Source organism: Erythrolamprus reginae, chromosome Z (genome assembly GCF_031021105.1).
Source record: "Erythrolamprus reginae isolate rEryReg1 chromosome Z, rEryReg1.hap1, whole genome shotgun sequence".
Taxonomy (NCBI): Eukaryota; Metazoa; Chordata; class Lepidosauria; order Squamata; family Dipsadidae; genus Erythrolamprus; species Erythrolamprus reginae.
Window position 1 is genome coordinate 54,131,819 of NC_091963.1, and position 22,121 is coordinate 54,153,939.

General features: G+C 44.8%; 1 protein-coding gene and 1 pseudogene across 4 annotated transcripts in view; one reads left to right on the forward strand and one right to left on the reverse strand.

Annotated features, from left to right (window-relative positions):
• CMC1 (C-X9-C motif containing 1) overlaps positions 1–22,121 on the forward strand; it is a 151,294-nt gene that overhangs the window by 126,487 nt on the left and 2,686 nt on the right. For 2 of the 4 annotated variants that reach the window (XR_011556819.1, XM_070727297.1), the window contains exons 3-4: positions 18,368–18,458; positions 20,065–20,210. Coding sequence is in view for 2 of the 4 variants with exons in the window: in XM_070727297.1 (XP_070583398.1) it covers positions 18,368–18,458; positions 20,065–20,173 (200 nt within the window). In the remaining 2 variants the exon portion in view is untranslated. The remainder of the gene's footprint in view (positions 1–18,367; positions 18,459–20,064; positions 20,211–22,121) is intronic. The other 2 variants (XR_011556818.1, XM_070727298.1) reach the window with 1 other exon arrangement.
• Positions 14,534–14,685, reverse strand: LOC139155017 (U2 spliceosomal RNA; annotated as a pseudogene).

The following is a 22,121-nucleotide window of genomic DNA, read 5'->3' on the forward strand; positions in this document are numbered from 1 at the left end:
AATAGCCAGAACCCGAGACCATACTCAGGGGGTACAACCAGGGAGCCTTTAGGAATGACAGAGGGGGATACAGAAACAGAGGCAGACAATATCAGCAATCCAGGAAGCCCTTCAAGAATAACAACCAGAGGAGATTCCGAGGACAGAAGTGACTCGGAGACAGACATTGGAGGCCGATTCCAGTCTTTTACAGAGGCTTGGGAGGATACCACAACAGATGTTAAACGGGCCCTTGCAACAGTGTCCCAAGGCCTCAGAATCAACTTCCTCTGTTCCCCTCCTCAACATTTCCTTCAATGTCCATGGACCCGTTATCCTCAGAAGAGGGCCCTCCTGTGCCAGGAGGTGCAGCACCTACTAGACATAGGGGCCATAGAGATGGTCCCCCCAAGTCAAAGAGGGCTAGGGTACTATTCAATAGTGTTTGTGGTATCCAAGGCCTTAGGGGGATGCAGATTGATTCTCAATCTAAAACAACTCGATCTATATGTCAGATATATGAGATTCAAGATGCACTCTCTGCGAACCATTCTTTCATGTATAAGACGGGGCGACTGGTTGACCTCCATCGACCTGAAGGAAGCATACCTCCACCTACCAGTGCATCCCAACCATTGGAAGTACCTCAGGTTTTGCATCGGGAATCAACATTACCAGTACCGAGCGATGCCCTTCGGCTTGTCTTCCACTCCGAGGACCTTTACCAAACTTTTGGACATTTTGACAGCGTCCCTCAGGTCTCGATCAATTCGCCTGATGGCGTATTTGGATGATGTTGTGATTCTATCAAAGAATCCCAAGCAGGCACAAGAGGATCTGCACCTGACCATTCAAGCCTTGCGGAACCATGGTTTTACAATAAACCTACTCAAAAGCCATCTAACCCCGACCACGTGCCTTCCACACCTTAGCACGGTAATAGACTCTCAAGTAGGCAAGGCATTTCTGTCAGAAGACCGTCAATAGAAGATCCGTGCCATGGTGAACCTTCTTCGTCTCCAGAAACGAGTGTCCCTGGCCTTCTTGTCACAGGTGTTGGGGACATTCGTTTCCTGCATACCAGACCACTTCAGTGGTTCCTCTTGCCTTTTCAATGGAACCGATCCAGTCACTCATCATGCTTAGTGCTCGTACCCAGGAGGGTCAGGCGTTCCCTCACATGGTGGCCATCAGTGGCACTTCTTCGGGGTTCCCCCTTCCTGAAACAGGAGGAAGTGGTCATCACTACAGATGCCAGCCTTTCGGGCTGGGGGGCCCACTCCAAAACACAGGTCGCCGAGGGCCTATGGACACTCGAGGATCTGGCAGAGATCAACATCAATTTCCTGGAGTTAAGAGCCGTGTTCCGGGCCTTACAAGCCTTCCAGACGCTGAGTCGGCAGACATGTGTTAATACTCACGGATAATGTGGCCACTCGATCCCACATAAACCATCAGGGTGGAACGAGGTCAGGCAGGCTAATGCAGGAAGCAGAAGTCCTCATGAACTGGGCAGAGACAAACCTTCTCTCGCTGAGAGCAGAACACATCTCGGGAGTAGACAATGTGCAGGCTGACTGGCTCAGCAGGTCTACTCTCCACCCAGCAGAATGGCGCCTGGGGGAGGATGTCTTTCAAGACATTGTCAACAGATTTGGCACGCTGCTCATGGACCTGTTCGTCACACTGCAAAATACACAGTTTCCTCGCTTTTTCTCTCGGTTCCCGTCACCTGGGGCCGAGGAGTTCAATGCCCTCAGGATTCCGTGGCCTGGAGGTCTGCTTTACGACTTCCCACCGGTGTGTCTTATTCCCAAGGTGATTGCCAAGCTGATATCGGAACGAGCCGAAGTCATCTTCATTGCTCCGTATTGGCCTCGGTGTCCATGGTTTGCGGATCTGATGGACTTGACACTTTCTCCACCTTGGCATCTTCCGTATCATCAAGTCTCCCTCGGCTAGGGGTCAGTGCTCCACCCAGACCCCCAATGTTGGAAACTTGCCGCATGGCACTTGAGGGGGACCGAATGAGAAGGGCATCACTTCCAGAAAGGGTCATTTCAACCATTCAAGCGGCACGAAGACCTTCAACCACTCGAATATATCAGGCCACTTGGGCGGCCTTTTGTCAATTTTGCACAAACAGCCAAGTGGAACCACAATCTTCACCTGTGGAGAATCTTAGCTTTCTTACAGTCCGGACTCGATAGGGGACTGGCCCCTAATACGCTGTGCAGACAGGTGGCGGCCATTTCCACCATTGTGAAGCTGGATAACTGGAGGTCCATGACCCATCATCCCTGGGTCAGGGATTTCCTAAAGGGAGCTTCTAATCTGCGCTCGCTAATAGTACACAGATTATCTTCTTGGGATCTTCCATCCGTCTTGGATGCCCTGTCAGCATCACCATTTGAGCCTCTCCGCCACATACCTTTACGGCTCCTATCCTTTAAGACTGCATTCCTAGCGGCCATCACGTCGGCCAGGAGAGTATCCGAGCTTGCAGCCCTGTCAGTCAGACCTGATTTATGCGTATTCCATCCAAACAGGGTGGTGTTAGGCCTGGACCCAACCTTTCTAACAAAAGTTAACACACTGTTCCATAGATCTAATGATCTCATTCTTCCGAACTTCTGCGCCCATGGGACATACCCATTGGAACTGCGTTGGCATAAGTTTGACATACGTTGCACTTTAAAAGTCTACATTCAACGAACCGCTCCACATGGTAAAACAGAGGGTCTGTTTATGTCATTTGCATCATCTTCTATGGGGGCTAAAGTGTCTCCTACGACAATTAGCCGTTGGGTGAAATCCTGTATTGTGACTGCCTACGAATCACAGTCCTTGCCAGTTCCCAGGAACATTACTGCTCACTCTACAAGGAGTGCTGCAACATCAGTGGTGTGGTCCACACAGGCCCCTCTAGAGGACATTTGCTGAGTGGCCACTTGAACCACTCCAAATACCTTTATTAGACATTATAAATTGGACTTGTTCAGGTCCTCTGATGCGGCCTTCGGCTGAAGAGTGCTGCAGAGGGTGTGTGAATCACATACACCCCTGGTCCAGCCATCTCCTGCCCTGTTATCTTAATCTTGGATATATCCCATGTTGGACTCTCTGCAGCAGTACATTGGAGAAGGACCGTTGAACTTACCTGAACGGTCTTCTCGATGCACTGCGAGAAGAGTCCAAACCCAACCTGGCCAGTTGGCCCAGGGGCTCAGTTGTTTCTTACTGTTGAGTTAATAAAGTTGTGTTGGTTTGCACTACTCCTTCGTTTTTATTGACTGAGCTATTGGGGGTGGCTATAGGGCGGAGCTAATTATTATTCTAATTTAACTCAGTCCCTAATCAATCAGGCTGAAGTATCACCCATGTTAGACTCTCCTCGCAGTGCATCGAGAAGACCGTTCAGGTAAGTTCAACGGTCCATCCCCAGTATAAGCCCAAGTCACCTTCTGATCTCTCAATGCTGAATAATGCAAAAAATAATAGGTATAGACTTTGAAAAGCAGGCCTTTGCAGCAGGGGAGGCAAGCCCCCAACCCTAGTGGCTTCCCATGCACAGGAGATCGCTGCCTACCTGACCGATGGGATTTGTAATCCAAAGGGTGGTCAAGCGGAGAGAAAGGTCTCCAGAGGAGAGGGCGAGGCCTTGAGAAGTCATTATATACACAAAACACTCTCACAGCAGAAAAGCCTCCAATCTCCCTCACCTGTGCAACCCACCTGGTCATGAGGAGCCGCTTTCTCCATGGCAATTGTTCCAGGAGCTGAGCCCAGTGGGGGTCCTGCATGGGAACCGAGGGGAACCACGTGTGCATGTGAGTGCTGGCGTGTGCCTTTCCCGTCCAACTCCCCTCAGACCCACCTCACCAATCCTTCTCCGCAGTCCAAGTGCTAGAGCTTGAGGTCAGGCAGAGCTTTTTGAGCTTTCCCCCATGTGTGACCACCCAGCCTCTGCAGAAATACTACAGGTGACCTTATCAAACCCATTTGTACTTCTGGATTTTTGCTAATCTTTTTATACCTTGTGGGATACGGAGGAGAGCGTGAGTTCTTTAGCCAGCTTCTTCGCAGCTGCCACCACGCGCCCCACCTCACTTAACTGAGGCACTGGGCGTTCGAAGCAGAGGGTGCCAATTGGGGAATTCCCGGGCTTCTCTCCCTGAGGGAGACCGTTGGGTATTGGCCGAGGAGGGTGGCATATAATTTGAATAAATAAATAAGTGCTTGGTGTGCCCTTCACCAACTGCTGCGCCCTCCCAAGGTGCCCCTGAAGCTGCCTCAGCCGGGGAGAGGCAGCACAAGACTGGCCCCTGCCACAGCTGCTCACCCAAGCCGCTTTTTGGCCTGCCGGGAGGACTCCTCGCCTAACATCTGCCAGTCTCCCACAGGGAGGGAAGCCCGGGAATTCCTCAGTTGCCCTCTCCTCTGAACGCCTGGCACCCTGAACATCTCCAGGGTCGAGCTGCCGGCTTCCAGCTGAGGAAAGCTGCTGCTACCGCTGTTAACCGCCACCCAACAACATGCAACATTCAGTGTATAAGACACACACAGTTTTTGACACTTTTTGCAGCAAAAGGTGCATCTTATACAGCAAAAAATACGGTAAGTTTGAATTAAATTACTTTTTTCTGTGCTGTTGTAATTTTGAACAGTCACTAAATGAATTGTTATAAGTCATTTAAATAAAGTGTGCTGGACGAAGGGGGAGATAGAGAGGGAAAAGGGAAGAGAACCATAGAGAAATGCAGAGAGGAGGAGATACAGAAAGAGGGGAGAGATAGAGAGGGAGAGGGCAAAATAGATAGAAGGGGGGGGGGAGAGAAAAGGGTTTTGTGGTTCCAGTTCTCTGTCCTAATGACTGGCTTGGTAGGTGTGGCTGGGGGGTGATGTGACTGGGTGGGAGTCAGTGATGTTGAGTTGCCACGCCCACCCAGGTTTTATGGCTCCCGGTGTTTTTTTTTCTGTGGGAAACGGGTCCAAATGGCTCTTTGAATATTTAGGCCCCTGGTCTAACTAATTAACTGTACTACTAGTGTTCAGCGAACCGAACTTGCATAGTTTGGGTCCATGCCAAACTTTGCAGGGCTCAGCATACCAAACCCAAACTTTTTCAGAAATCCGTGTTCATGTTCGGCGTTCACTCGAACACTGTGGTGGGTGGGAGGGGGTGGCTGGGTCATTGGGTCACACCCTCACACTATTTAAGGGTGAGGCATGCCCCACTTTTTTCAGAGAAACAACGCTGTTTGTTGTGTAATCAGTTTGTCTTGTCTTGCTTTTCGGTTTTGGATTTAAACAGATATTTTCTTGGCTTTGCTAATGTTTTTCGCTCCTCCAATTAATTTATTGAGGTAATCATCTAAGAATTCTGATTACAACTGGTAACTATCACAGTGTTAAATTTACCCTGGGATTTTAGCCAAAGGATAAATTGTTTGCTTCTCTTGCTGAAAAGACTCTCTAAATGCTTTTACTCAGCCTTCCATGCTTCCGAGGTAGGTAAAATCAGGACCCAGATTGTGGGGGCAATATGCTGGCTCTATTAAACATGTGCTATTGCTAACATGTTGTAAGCCGCCCTGAGTCTAAGAAAAAAGGCGGCATAAAAATCAAATAAATAAATAAACAAACAAATAATATTGGATTTTTATATATATTAAACCGTTATGAATTAGACAATTGATGTGCATCTAATTATTGGGGACAGCACCATGACAGAACAAGTCCTTTGAATAACCAGCTATATTTTATGCAAGCTGCCTCCAGACTTTTCTGACACTCAGCTTTAATATTTGGTGACTGAGAAGGAGAAACGAACCTTCGTTGACCATTGCTGCTGCAAGGTTTTTATGCATCTTTTTTTTCTCTTTTCCTTGTGCCAGATTGCTGTTTTTTCTGAGTTACTCATGCCAAGCTAAAATTACTACTCCAGCTTTTAGGGTTGATGAGACATTGCTATCATAGTTGCTGCTATTTGCCTGTATTTTAGAAGGACTGTTTTGCCTTTGCTTTCTTCTTTTAAACCAGCCACTGAGACTTGGGATGATTCCCTGGCCTGCTTTGAATGTGTACTTAGGTATGCTGACTGAATTATCCAGCTCTTGCAAAGTGGGCTATTTTTTAAATCCTGTGGCGGGACATTTTTGCCACTGCCAGAGCCCTTACTACTTCTCAAGAGGTGTACTTTGTTTCCTGGGATACACTCATAGATAAACTTCGAAACCACTATTCTCCTGCCCCCTTTAAAGTGTGCTTTTAGACAACGTTTTCAAAAGGAAATGCAAACTGCAGCTGTGAACTGTGAATTCACAGATCTGGAAAACCTTCTTGATCAATTGATTTGTGGGGTCCAAGATCTGCGACTCCAGAGACATTTATTGGCAAAAAAAAAAGAGCTCAATCTGCATTGAGGCAAGAGCTTCTGAGTTTTCTAAGAAGACTGCCTTAGAAATGCAGAAAGCCAGACCTGTACCTATTCAAACCAGACCTCAATCTATTCACCATGAGGACTCAGATCCTGACATCCTTCCAGATGATGAACATTATATCTGCAAACTCCAAACAATGAGGAAGCCCTCCAAAATCGACCACTCATCTCAACAAATTTGTTTTAGTTGCCGGGAGGGACACAATAGAACTGATTGTCATTGTAGAAATGTAACCTGCCGCCATTGTGGCAAACAAGGACATCTAGCTAAAGTTTGCAGATCTTCCTTGCTGGTACCAGCAAGAATGCCCACTGGGGCATACCCAGTGAGCTCTATAAAGAAATGTTGAAAGACATAGAAGAAATCTTGTTAGAATTGTTCAATGCAGTTCTAGAAGAAGGAAAGTCTAAAGTTTAAAAATTTAAAGAGACATATAAACTACAGGCCTTCACAGATGATCTTGTTTTCATTCTCGAAGATCCAATTGAATCAGGTCCAATATTATTAGACACACTTGAAAAATTTGAAAACTTAGCAGGGTTAATAAACAAAAAACTAAAATTATAATTAAGAATATGAGAAATGACCAAAAAGACAAATTGACAACTAAGCTAAATATCTAGGGATTACCCTAACAGCAAAATGTGCAACACTCAAATCTGACAATTATGATAAACTGACCGAAAAAATTTAAAAAAAATTGGACAATTGGAGGAAAGTTCAACTATCCTTTATGGGAAGGATAGCAATAATTAAAATGAATGTATTACCTAAAATTCTTTTCTTATTTCAAACTATTCCTATAAAACTTAAGCAAGATTACTTTACCAATTTGAATAGATTAGTTAGCAAATTCATTTGCAGAATAAAAAACCTAGAATTTGGATTAAATATTTACAAATGTTAAAAGAAGAAGGTGGTACAGTAATACCTCGTCTTACGAACCTAATTGGTTCCCGGGGGAGGTTCGTAAGACGAAAAGTTCGTAAGACGAAACATTGTTTCCCATAGGAAACAATGTAAAGTCAATTACTCCGTGCAACAACAAAAAAAACCCACAAAAAAACGCCGCCGCCCGGCTGTCACCTTTTGAAACAGCCGGAGGGCTTCTCGGCGGCCTCCCGAACGCCAAACGCCAAACCCGAACTTCCGGGTTCGGCATTCGGGAGGCCGCCAAGAAGCCCCCCGGCTGTTTTAAAAGGTGACAGCTAGGCGGCGGGGCTTCTCGGCGGCCTCCCGAAGTTCGGGTTTGGCGTTCGGGTTCAGGAGGACGCTGGGAAGCCCCCCGGCTGTTTTAAAAGCCGACAGCCAGCCTGCGGGGCTTCTCAGCAGCCTCCCGAACCTGACCTTTTGCCGAACTTCTGGGTTCGGCGTTCGGGAGGCCGCCGAGAAGCCCCGCTGCCTGGCTGTCATCTTTTAAAACAGCTGGGGAGCTTCTCGGAGGCCTCCCGAACGCCGAACCCAGATGTTCAGGTTTGGTGTTTGGGTTCAGGAGGCTGCTGGGAAGCCCCGCCACCCGGCTGTCACCTTTTAAAACAGCCGGAGGGGCTTCTCAACGGCCTCCCAAACACCGAAACCGGAAGTTTGGGTTTGGAGTTTGTTGTGATTCCGTCTGAGGCCCCTCAGGGAATGGCTGATCCTCTGCCGGCTTCCTGCTCAGAGGGGGAGGATGAGGAACAGGAGGTTCAGGCAGACGGGGAGGAGGAATCTCAGGCTGAGGGAGAGGGAGGACAACCAGAGTCCCCCGAGAGGGAGCTCTCCCCAGCAAGCAGCCTGGATTCCTTAGATGAAAATGCACAAGCAATAATCGATCTCCGGCAGAGAAGAGCAACACAACGAAGGGGACAATTAGCCAGGTACTTTCAGCACTAAAGAGGCAACAGCTGGGTTTGGGTGTGGTGCTCTCTGGAAAGGCTGAAAAGGCAGACCCACCCTTCCTGGCTTGTGGAGTATTATCTTTGGGAGTCCTGGGACCTGGCTGTGATCTTTGGCGTCTTGGAATTCTGGTTTGTGACTTTGAATACTGAAACCTTGGGGGGAAAAGGTGTGGGTCTTATTCTCTACAGTGGTGGGTGTGCCAGCAAGAAGTCTGCTGTATTGTCTGGCCATCAGGACGCTGCTATGAAGTCTCATAGCCTGCCTGTTGGGAAGAACAGGTTTTTCTCTGTGTTTATTTTTCAAACTATAAAGTGCTTTTGCTTTTACCAGCGTGTCTGGCTGCTTTTTCCAGTTAGTGTTGAAGTCTGGGGGCACCCAGACAGAACAGCGTTCGGATTCAGGAGGACGCTGGGAAGCCCCCCAGCTGTTTCAAAAAGCGACAGTCGGGCAACGGGGCTTCTCAGCGGCAGCCGCAGCGGGTTCGTAAGAAGAAAAAAGTTCGTAAGAAGAGGCAAAAATTTTCTGAACTCCAGGTTCGTATCTCGGGTTGTTCATAAGACGAGGGGTTCGTATCATGAGGTACCACTGTATTAGCCTACCTGATTGGAAAGAATATTATAATGCATCTATTCTAACCTGGATTAAATATTGGATTCAACTTGATAACACGAGGTTACTAAATGTAGAAGGCCATGATTTGCACTCCGGATGGCATTCATTTCTATGGGAAGGGAAAGCTAAAACTCACAGATATTTCACAAATCATTTTATTAGAAAATCTCTGTTAAAAGTCTGGCAAAAAATTAAAAGACAGGAATATAGAGATATTCCAAATTGGTTCTCACCCTCAGAAGCCTTTATTCATCCCAATTTCAGGAAATGGTAAAATCATTACATATAAACATATGATTAAGGAAGACAGGAATATGAAGACAAGAACAGAATTAGAGAATGAAGGAATTAAATTAGAGTGTGGGAATATTTAAAGATCAAATCAAAATAAGACAAGGACAAAAGAGAATTAGGAATTGATTAGATAAACTACTTTTAGGACCACAGGAAAAATCAATTCAGAAATTATATCGCTACCTATTAATTCAAGATAAGGGAAATCATAAAATAAAGGCCAACATGAAAAAATGGGAACAAAATTTTTATTATAATATAGAATTTGATATATGGCAACAATCATGGGAGAGAAATTTACAATTGACATTAGTTACAGCGTACAAAGAAAACTGGTTCAAAATGTACTATAAATGGCACATAACCCCTATTCAATTAGCTAGAATTGACAAAAAACTTACACCAAATTGTTGGAAATGTAAAGGAGAAATTTGCTCTTACTTTCACCTTTGGTGGAAATGTGAAAAAACAAAATCTTATTGGGAAAAGATAATAAGCTGGTTGAGAGGAATTTTAAGCATTAAAATAAATAAAACTCTGGAAGGTTGTTTGCTGGGAATACTTCACCAAAAATTAGAGAAACATCATACATAGTTATATATCCATATAACAATGGCAGCTAGGTTAATAAACTCTCAGCACTGGAAAAATGAAAGGGTACCCCATGAAGAAGAGATTATAGAAAAAATCACCACCTGTGCTGAGACGGATAAATTAATGCTGGGAATTCAGAATAAGAATCCGATTAAGTAACCAATGTACATTGGATTAATATTCCGTTAACAAAGTTATTGCCTGGTAATCGAATATATTGTAAAAACAAAATTGACATAGAAGAACACTTATATGATTTAGGATTTTTATTGTCAACAGAACTGGTGTATATGACCTATCGAATATGAGTTGTAATAGAATATTAACATACCGTGTTTCCCCGATAGTAAGACCCCCCCGATTGTAAGACATATGGGGGGTTTCAGGGGGGTTGGCTAATATAAGCCATACCCCGAAAGTAAGACATATGTCTTACTTTCGGGGAAACACGGGGGTATTGCGGGGGGGGGGGAGCCCGATGACCAGCGCCGTCCTTCGCCACCGCCTCTTCCCCGGCTTGGCAAAGCGAAGGACGGTGCTGGTCCCCGCTAAGCCTTCTGCGCCTGACTCGGCGAGGCGAGAGGGAAGAAGGAGAAAGGTTTTGATGCCGAATGCTAATTCAGCAGTGGATTCGTCTGCTCGGCTATATAGGTTGGGTCTGTACAACCCAGTATTTCAAAAGAAAAAGAAAAAAAAAGAAGAGTATTTTTAGGCTCCTATCTCCCGATCCAAATTGCTTTTGAGCAGACCGGATTCGCGAGTGCCGGTGCATCCGCTCAGGTGGGGAAAAAATAAATAAATGTTAAGGCGCGGAAGGTAATCCGATCGGTTTGAGAGCCGGCTTCTCCTTCGCGCGCCCTGAATTCGCTTCGCCTCGCCTCGCCTCCCTCAGCCACCTGCGCTCTGCATATGCCTCCGAGGTGCAGACCCCCTTCGGGCACGCCGGGTTTCCCAGAGGCTGACAGCCCAGCCTCTCGTTAACCCGGCTGCCGACGGGAGGGCAGCCAGTTGCGAGCACAGTGGAGGGAGGCGGAGGGAGGGGAGAGGGAGCCCGCCTCCTCCTTCCCCGAGGTTGGACGGCGGTAGAGGTTCTGCAGGCGGCAGCGACGGGATCATTTCGGGACTGGGCGGGCTGCTCTGTTGCTTATTTCCCAGCCGCTACCGGAAGGGCCCGGGCAATGCCCCCAACCGCAGGCGCAGAAGGCGCAGAAGGCTTAGCGGGGACCAGCGCCGTCCTTCGCTTTGCCAAGCCGGGGAAGAGGCGGTGGCAGCGAGGCGAAGGACAGCGCTCCCCTCCGCTTGGCTCGCTTCGGACCAGCGCCGTCCTTCGCCTTGCCGCGGCGCCACCGCCTCTTCCCCGGCTTGGCAAAGCGAAGGACGGCGCTGGTCCCCGCTAAGCCTTCTGCGCCTGACTCGGCGAGGCGAGAGGGAAGAAGGAGAAGCGCAAGTGGATGCGGAGCGCCCGGGAGGCATTTATCCGCCCGGGAGGCATTTATCCATCCTTCGCTTTGACGGCGCTGGTCCGCCCGCTCGGCTCGCTTCGGACCAGCGCCGTCAAAGCGAAGGACGGATAAATGCCTCCCGGGCGGATAAATGCCTCCCGGGCGCTCCGCATCCACTTGCGCTTCTCCTTCTTCCCTCTCGCCTCGCCGAGTCAGGTGCAGAAGGCTTAGCTGGGACCAGCGCCGTCCTTCGGTTTGAGAGCCGGCTTCTCCTTCGCGCGCCCTGAATTCGGGGCTGGGGGTGGGTGGACGCCTAACGCCGCCCGCCCGGAGGAGAAGAGACCTCGCCCGGGCCAAAGCCCGAAGACGAGCCGGCCCCGGTGCCCAGGACAATATAAGACATACCCCCAAAGTAAGACACAGTGGGGCTTTGGGGGGTAAAAAGATAGTAAGACACTGCCTTACTATCGGGGAAACACGGTAGTTTGAACCGCTATTAGGATTAGCCCCACTTTCATCCAACTTTTTTTAATGTCTTTGTATTGTGTTGTGTATTGTGTTGATTTATGTATTTCAATAAAAGTTAAATTAAAAAAAAGCTTACCAGCAGCTCTCGGTAGACAAGCCGATTGTCTTAGCTCAGACTATAATTACCCACTAGGGAGCTTTTAAATGCACCAGGCTTCAGTTTGGCATTAGCAGTGCCCTTGGTATTTGTTTTCCAGGCAAGATTTTTTTAATTTTTCACTCCAATCACATATGCAAATTAACATGCCATCAATCTTGAAATACATTACAATAATTACTTTTTTTAACTATGGTATTCATGATCCATACAATGCTGCACCCAATGCAAATGACATCCGGACAAGAATAATTACTCAAATTTCTTATGTGTATTTTTAATTGCTATTAAGTAATACAATTTTTAAATTGCTTCTTTTCTAGTCAAATCTAATCATTTAGGCTGTAGTGCTTCAACCTTCTCCATGTATCCTTAACAACAATTTACAGAAAGCCATAAACTACATACAGTATTACAATCCAAGATCCAAAATCTTAAATTTTGTAGTTGTAAAATTTCTAGAATCAATATTACATGTCATCATTAATAAACTTTCTTAAAAGAAAGAAAAAAAAGATAAAAATCATCCATTACGATTATCATTTTTAACTTTCATAATTCTATTCATCCATGTACACAATTCTCATGAAAATTGCTTATCTTATCGTTAAACCTAAACTAAATTTTGTATTAATAAACTTTCTTAGAGAAAAAAATAAGTCATCCATTATAATCATCATTATTTCTTATTTCTGTTCTGGTTTCTGTTAGAACTTCAGTTATTAAAAATAATGCTTACTGAATGCAGTATTTCATAAACAAAGAAACTCCATTTTTTATTCTCTTTGCTTCCGTATTCAAAAATACCATACAGACTGGCACATTCCTTTCTCCCGTTATCTCTCTTAATTACATTCCACATACATTCCTGCATGCCTCCTCCCGTCTCCTGAAATTCATGTATTTACAGCATGATTCAAAAACAGCAGGAATGACTGCAATATAACACAGAATAAACTTACTCGCTCCTGAGCCAAACTGAAACACGTTTCATCTTAGAACAACATTGAAACTCCGCCTTTTTTCCCCACTGGCCTCCTGACGTAACTAATACATCACTCCAGTATTTAACCCATTCCTCCCCTTAATATATTTTTCCTAACACCTGTTCCTTGCGTTTTTGGACCCTCCTGAATTGAGGATTAACCCAGCGAATGTCTGTCTCTTCCTCACTAGATTCTGGACTCATAGCAACATCCTGTGGCTGGCCTCCCACCTGTTCTAATACCTGTAACCCAGGGCCCACCACTAATTCATAAACACTATCTGTATCAGAGTCTTCAAGCTCTTCATCATCCTCCAACTGACCAGGAGTATGTACAACAATTTTGATAACAGAATTTTAATAATCCTATTATCCCATTATATCATAATTCATCCAAATACATTATTCTTATAAACTTTACCTATCTTATCAGCTATCTTATCTTATAGTTAAACCTTCTCACGTATGAAATTCCTTCTCAAAATTTCTCACTTCTCTCCTGCTAATATTAAAAATAATAAGAATATTAATCATCCAGAATAATCATGACCATTTTCAATTTTCACTTCCTTATTCTACCATTCCATTTTTACATTGTTTACCCATAAAAATAATTTTAAAATAATTTTTAAAAAAACCAAAACACATATTGATTGGACATTGTTACATATAACACATAGTTCTTATTAATTTCCCATCCAAATTTCCCAATCCTATCACCAGTGTTCCCTCTAATTTTTTTGGGGGGTGGGCGGAAAAGTATAGTGTTTGAGCGGCAGTCCCTTCGGGACTGGGCGGCACAGAAATAATAAACAAAGAAAGAAACAAAGAAACAAAAAACCCACCCTGTTTTGCCTCAGAGAATTTCAAAATAAAATACTGTACTGTGTGTCTATAACAGGGCAACTCTATCAATATCAAAATGCCATTTAAATAGTTGAGCTAGTTTCAAACTAGATTTTGATTTTCTTTCTCTCTTCCTTATTCCCATTCTTTTTCTTTTCCTTCCTCTCTTTTTTCTATCTGTTTCTCTCTCTTCCTCTCTTCTTCTCTCTCTCCTTCCCTCTCGGCTTCTGGGCAGGTTTGGAAAACTCTGAGTTGATGATGATTTTTAAGTGAGTGATTGCTCACTGCTCAGCTTAGAGGGAACTATGCCTATCACCCATTCTATATTTGTTTATTTTCTCCATGTATTTAATAATATATTTAATAAATTCCAATTAAAATTAAAATTTATCGTTTAGTTCTCATAATTAATAATTATTCTCGTAATTAATAATACAGCAGACTTTAAGAAAGATCTATAGAGGACATTATTTATTAACCTGACCTGGATTAATTGATTGACTGATGAATTTGAACTAGTGATGTCTGACCCAGGAATGGCAGAAGGGGCTGCATTAGCAATATTGGCTGCATTTCTGGCCTTAAACAATAAGGAGCGAAATAAGGCAAGATGAAAGAGACCCACAGTGGCTGGGGGTTCAGGAGAAATGTCCTCGTTGTTGGATAACTCTATATCCGCCCCCCCTTTCGTCCTCCTCTGAGGGGTTACGAAGCTCAGATGGATAGGCCGTCTGAGGCAGTGGTTGGCCAATTTGAGTCTGGGCCTGACCTGCTAATATCCCTGGAGGGTTAGGTTGTACCACTGGAGAGATGGTAGCAGGGACTTGAGTACCCCTCATGATCTGCATGCACTGAGATATGCTCTGGAAACAGCTGCAGAAATTATGGCCTGGATGTTGGTAGGGTCCTTATTCCATCTACCAGTTCCAAAAATCCATTTAAGATCAGATACTACATTTGATCTTAGCCAAAAGTCCGAGAAGCGGGAGAGGACAACACCATAGCGGATTGGCTAAGTCGCTCCACCATAGATCAGGCGAAGTAAGGCTGCACCCCAGCATCTTCCGACAGATCTGTGGGTGTTTCGGGTGGCCTCACATGGACCTCTTTGCCACCAGCCAGAACACTCAGCTGCCTCGATTCCTTACCAGGTTCCGCTGTTGGGGGGCAGAGGGCATGGATGCTCTTCACTCCCCATGGCCAGAGGGGCTCCTGTATGCCTTCCCTCCTCTTGTCCTAATCCCCAAGGTGATCCGCAAGCTGTTGGAGGATGGCACAGAACTGGTCCTGGTGGCTCCATGCAGGGTCTGATTTGCAGACCTTGTGACTCTATCTGTCTCTCCTCTTTGGAGCCTTCCAGTGTCACCCAACTCACTGAGTGAGGACTCGATCTCCCATCCAGACCCCCTCTGGATGAAACTGATGGCCTGGCGCTTGAGCGGCTCACCCTAGTCAACCGCCAGGTGCCTTCTGGAGCGATTGACCTGATCCTCAGCAGCAGATGACCGTCCACCCAGCGCATCTACATTTCCACCCGGTGTACCTTCTGCAAGTGATGCAAGGGAACACATTGCTCCCCTATGGACCTAACGGTAGGCCAGATGCTGGGGTTCCTAAGTGAGGGATTTGAGAAAGGGTGGGCTTCCAATACTCTCAAACGCCAGATAGCAGCCTTGTCATCAATCCTGGCTTGTGCAGACCCCTCTCCTTTGTCTCAGCATCCCCTGATCAAACGACTCTTGAGGGGTGCCTCCCTACGTAGTACACCAGTCGCCCACCATTTCCCAACATGGAATCTAACCAAGCTACTGGACTCTGACTAAACCTCCACATGAGCCTCTCCGGGAATCTTCCACCCGTCACCTTACCCAGAAGGTGGCTTTTCTGCTGGCCATCACCTCAACCAGAAGGATTTCTGAATTGGCTGCTCTATCAATGTGCAAAGATCTCTGCCTTTTCCTATCTGACAAAGTTGTCCTATGCCTTGACCCTTCCTTTCTCCCTAGGATCAATTCATGTTTCCACAAGTCCCAGGAACTCTCCCTTCCCTCCTTCTGCTCCCAGCCACTGGAACGGAAGTGGCACACCTTAGAGGTTAGGCACGCTTTACGCATCTACCTGAAGTGCATGGGACTCCCTGGGTGCATCCCTTCGCTACCCATCTCAACACCCAGCTTTCCTGCTTTTTCTCCCACTTTCCATCCCCGTGAGCAAAGGGCATCAATGCAGTGCGCACCCATTGGCCGAGGAGCCCACTGTGTGCCTTCCCTCCAATTCCCCTTATCCCCAGAGTGATGGGAAAGATTCTCAAGGAAAGGGCAGAACTGCTGTTAGTGGCATTGCATTGGCCATGGCCTTCGTGGGTTTTGGATCTTTGGACCTTTCCATCTCAAAGCCATGGCACATTCCGGATGATTGGGTATCTCTCAGCCAGGAGACCGTCCTACATCCGGATCCCCAGTGTTGGGACCTCAATGTCTGGCACTTTAAGTGCTCCAATCATTGCCAGATGTCACAATCATTGCCAGATGTCATAGCCACCATCCAGGTGGCACGACAGGCCTCCATCACCAGGGTTTATGGTGCCACCTGGTTTTGGTTTCCTTCAACTTCTGCTCCCATCATCACTTTGACCCTTTACAACCTTCCCTTGAATAAATATTGGCCTTTCTTCAAGCTGGGTTTGACAAATGGCTTGCGCCTAATACTCTTTGGTGCCATTCATGGCCCTTTCTACAGTTATACATTTGGAAAATCTCACATCTCTGTATCATCATCCATGGGTCCGAGACTTCCTATGTGGAGCTGCCAACCTGCGCCCACAAGACATCCACCGATATCCCACTTGGGACCTGCCTCTAATCCTTCAGGCTCTTACCGCCCCATCGTTTGGACCTCTTCAATCTGTCTCTTTGCAGTTTCCATTAAGATGGCATTTCTTGTCTCCATTACATCAGCCAGAAGGGTGTCCGAGTTATCAGCATTCTCCATCAGACAAGCCCTCTGCCATTTCAATCAGGACAGAGTTGTCTTAAGACTCGATCTGGCTTTTCTGCCGAAGGTCAATACCTTATTCCAATAGCACAGGAGATAGTTCTCCCAGATCTTTGTGGCAGGGCTTTGCACCCATATGAACTCCAAATGGCACAAATTGGACTTCCATAGGCCACTTTAATTTTATGTACGCCAGACACAGTCCTTCCGGAAGACTGAAGCCTTGTTCATTTCCTTTCTCCCTGCAACCAAAGGGAAAAAGGTGTTGCCACAGATCCTCAGTAGCCAGATATGAGCCTGCATAGCAGAGGCATACCAATCACAATCTCATCCACTTCCACCTGGGATCACAGCTCATTCCACGTGAAGTATGGCCACCTCAGTGGCATTGGCAACGCAGTCTTCGGTTGAAGATATCTGCCATGCTGCGACAAGGTCTTCACCATCAACATTCATCAGATATTATTGGCTGGATGCATTTGCATTAGCAGAGGCTGCCTTTGGTAGATGAGTTCTACAGTGCATTTGTGCTTCTCCTGCTTCCTCGATCCAGCCTTCTCCCTCCCTGTCTCATTAGTTTGGGTATATCCCATGTTGGATTCTCCTTAGCAGCACATTGGAGAACTATCGTTGACTTATCTGAACAGTCTTCTCAATGCGCTGCATGGAGAGCCCAAACCCACCTGGGCTATTTGGCCCAGAGTCGCAGTTTCATTGTGTTGCTTGTTCTTCTTCTTAATAAAGTTCTTTGTTGATTTTCACTATGCCTTCGTTTACAATTAACCTTCTGAGGAGCTAGGGGGCATTAACTAATTATTTAAATTTAAATTCAGTCCCTACCAATCAGACTGAAGTATGATCCATGTTGGACTCTCCACGCAGCGCATCAAGAAGACCATTCAGGTAAGTTAATGGAGCCATATCTACTGGCACACAAGCCATTACCCTAGCTCAGCTCCAATGTGTATGTGCATGCCGGCCAGCTGATTTTCAACTTGCCGAAGGCTCTGGGAGGGCATTTTTTGCTTGCAGAGAGTCTCTGGAGGGATAGAGGAGGGTCTACCGGACCCACCAGAGGTTGAGAAATGGACTGCTTAAGGCCTCCAGAGGGCCTATGGTGAGGGGAGTGAGGGAGACCATTTTCACTATCCCCAGGCACTGAATTGTGAGTGTGGGCACTCGCAACACACATGCTTTTGGCACCTGAGGGGAAAAAGATTCGCCACCACTGCTCTATATCAATACATATAATTGAATCCATTTTTAAAGTTTTTTTACATCCAAACATGATGGACATTGTTCACATTTTGAGCATACATTTGAAATGCCTTTATGCCTTCTGGATAATTTCTCTGACATCATGTAACAATGATGCATTATTTTATAAAAAATCATTTGATATATAACACAATGTAAATTTAAAGCTCTTAATAATATTTTCCATTGATTCCTCTATATAGTGCAACAAAAATTCTTAGCACACATTATCATACATTCTTTAATGTATGATAATACATTATAATGTAATAGTAAGTAGTAGGAAGGTAATGTTCTTCCTCATACTGTGAATAAATAATTTAAGCACCAATCAGAATAATAAGGATCATCCTTATGAGGCTATATGAATCTGTTTGTTTGATGAAGCATAACCCCTTGCATCTGTTTTTTTTTTCAGACTTTACCAAATGTTGCAAAGACTCAGGTTTTCTTATGGTGGTAAAATGCCGAAAGGAAAACAAACTTCTGAAAGAATGTCTCATTGGCTAGTAAGTATAAAGGCACTGAATGGAAAGTGTCCACCTTTCAAAGCATCCATTGCTGTTTTTTAATGGCATGATACAAACCTTGCTTCAATTAACAGTGTATTGGCCATCAGTTTAGCTGGCTGAAAAATATGAGAAGGCATTAAGTTGTGAAAATCTATAACATCAGAATACGAGATAACTAGCACTGTTATTTATTTGCTGTCAGTTCATTTCTCCCATTTGTTCTTTTGTTGTCATCAGTGTAGCAAAATCTTCATAAAAGAATACAACTATTCATTATGGACATTTTGAAGAGGAATATCTATAACCCAGCCATTGCCCAGTCATGTTAAACTCCAACTCTTGGTATCTACAGTCAATTGGGTTAAGGTGGTCTATGATGGGAGTTGTCTGCCTAACACATTAGGGAGACAAAGAGTTGAGGTGGCTTCATTATCCTAAAATCAGAATCACTTGGGTATTGCTGTGTATTTGAAAGCTGTAGAATTGTTAAATTTACTCAGAAAGTTTGTGATATATGAAAGATACTTGCATGGTGTCTGTATTTTTTAAAATTTTGACTTGTTGCAACAATACTGAGCATCAAAGGAATGTTAAACAAAATCAAATAGATAACCTAAAACAAATTACCGTACTTTTATATAGTATGGTATAAAAGTATAAGACACATATTTTCCTCCCCAAAAGAGACTGGAAATGTTGGTGCATCTTATACACCAAATACACCCATTTTTGACCTCCCAAAACCCTCCACGTACGTCCCATTTTCACCAAAGACAGAGTTGTTTTTCGCAAAAATGATGTGTGCAGAGGATTTGGCTAGGAATGCTAAAAACAAAATATGTGGTGGGTTTGGAAGGTGAAAAATTGGGGGGGGGGGTTTGCCCTCCCCAGCCCCAAGGAGCAGTCTGCAGACTTCTCAAACACTCTGAAGCCGTTTTTGGAAAAAATGGGCCTGTTTTTGGACCCCCCATTAGTGAGGACTACCTATATTCTTTCTCTTCCCTGTGGGGAAGTTTATATTCCTCCATTACTGAATTTTGCACCTGCTGAGTTCTATGCTTTTACTTTCATAGACAAAATTGTCCACCCATGCCTATGATTTCTCTTTTTTTGCAAAACATTTCACAAGGCCCAACATTAAGCCCTTTTCCAGTACTTATTGTGACATCCACATCCTCCAAAAGGTTCAGCATAGTAGCTATGTTTTCCCATTCATGTTTTCACACAACCACTTGGCTTCCAGAACCAGGGAAAATGTTTGTGTGTGCAAAAAACACTTGCAAAGTACTCCGGGTTGTCTAATAGAGGACCTGGGTGTGAGGGGTACATTTTTATAATTCCATGTATAGTTTATGTGTTTAGGAAGACAATGAAGGCACAGCATTCTGAAAATTAGTGTCCCTCATAGAGAATTATTTTTCAACATTTTTTGCCAGAGCAGATAGGCTTTCATTTAAACATTATGCTGGTATAATTTGAATTTCCCTAAAACATATATTTTAGATTGCTGGTGTTACAGGGTTCCCAGTACTATTCTTTATTGCTCTATTTTCCATGTAATTGAGTGGAGAAATTAATGCACATATTTTACCTACTTTTTAAGCTATAGTGATCCAGCATTTTATGAAGAATGCAAAACTGAATATTTGAAAACCAGAGAAGAACACAGGGCAACAAAAGATGTTCAACAGAAGCATTCTGCTAGCAGCTAGGCAAGTTGTATGGCTGACATTTGAAATTTGAACTTATGTAAGCAAAGCAACTTCTTTCTGATTTTCTCAATCTAAATCTCTCAAAATAAATAAAACTAAAATTCAGAAATCCTGAACAAAATGCCTGTACTAAAAAAGCTAATCAAATCTGACTATGATTTAGTAGTAATTCCTCAGTTTATTTAAATATGCAACTGTTCCACAACACATTCAAAATCAGTGTATATACTTATTTTTCAGGACTCTGCAAAATAAATCTCCATATTTTGTTCTTATTTATTTCAATAATATAAATTTTACAATTTTTAAAATATTATAGAATGAAATTCTTTGGGAAGGAAAGATTGTGTGCTGATTTCCCAATGGTTCTTTTTAATGTCAATGGCATTCCACATTTGACTCTACCACACATGAAGTATTTGGTTGAACATGATTAATATCTGCAAGTAACAGAGCAGAGGTCCTTTGCAAGATTTCTTCACTATAATTACCTAATAGGGTTTGGTTTGTCAAGTGAATGTGCTCCAGAGAATGATATATCTGAACTGAATGTGGATCTTTGAGAGAAATTCCACAAATTTTAAAAGAATAACTGCTTGAGAAGAAGAGTTCCTACAGACTGCTACCTGATGGGTGTTAAGAAGAATATAACCCTCATTTAATAATCCCTGAATTTAAGAAGGCAGCTAGAAAGCTTTTAGGAAGGGAAATGGATGACATCTACACCTGGAAAAATACTAGAAAAAATAATAAAAAACAGCGCTGCCTCTACCTAGAAACAAACAAATAAATAATGCCAAACCAATCTTATATAATTTTTCAAAAACCATAACCAAATCAGAAGACCAGCGTAATGCAATAGACTTAATATACTTGAACTTTAGTAAAGCTTTTCATAAAGTAGACCACAACCTACTACTCTACAAATTGGAAAAAAATGGGACAGACTACAACCCATGTAGATGAATTAACAGTTGGCTGATCAACCGCACCCAACAAGTAGTCCTCAACGGTTCCAAATCCACATGGAAGGAGTTAGGCTGTGAGGTACCTCAGGGTTCAGTCCTGGAACCAGTGCTCTTCAACATATTCATCAACAACCTAGATGAAGGAATAGAGGGGGAACTAATTTTGGTTAGTTTAGCAGGCAACAGCAAACTGGCGGAGGTAGCCAATACCTCAGAGGATAGACTCAAAATACATAAAGATTAAGATAGATTAGTACTATGGGCTCAAACTAACAAAATGAAATTTAATGTTGAAAAAAGCAAAATCTTACACCTAGGTAAGAAAAACCTAAGACAAATTGGGAGAAACCACACTTAACAGCAGTGACTGAGAGAGATCTTGGAGTTTTGGTGGATAACCAACTAAATATGAGCCAGCAATATACAGTGGCAGCTAAAAAAGCCCACACAATCTTAAAATGCATCATCGGGGATACACCCCAAGACTAAGAAGGTATTAATACCACTCTCTAATGCACTAGTCAGGCCACACCTAGAGTACTGCATTCAATTTTGGTCACCCCACCATTGTTTACTCTAAGCTGCGTGCCCGCGCGCCCAAAAATACCCCCCGCCCACCCTTTTCCAAGACCACGCAAGGAGCCAGGCATTGGAGTTGGGGGCGGGGAGCGACGAAAGTGCGGAGGTGCCGCGCATGCTCCCCATCCCCTTGCCAGCCCGTGGGGGGGCGGGGAGGCGCTGGCAGTAGACATGAGTGGAAGGAAAGGGAGACACGGCTGCCCTCACCTCCCCACGGTGCCTCCGGCCCCCTCACGCCCCTGGTCTCGTGCCGCTGCCCCCCCCCCGATCCGCCTTCTCTCCAGCTTTCTCCTCCGCCTCCCGTCTTGGGACGCGACTTCTGCGGCGGTGGCTGCAGCGGCAGTAGCGGCTGCAGCTTCTTCTCATCATCATCCGCGCTCTAAGCCAGGGGGCTGCGAGAG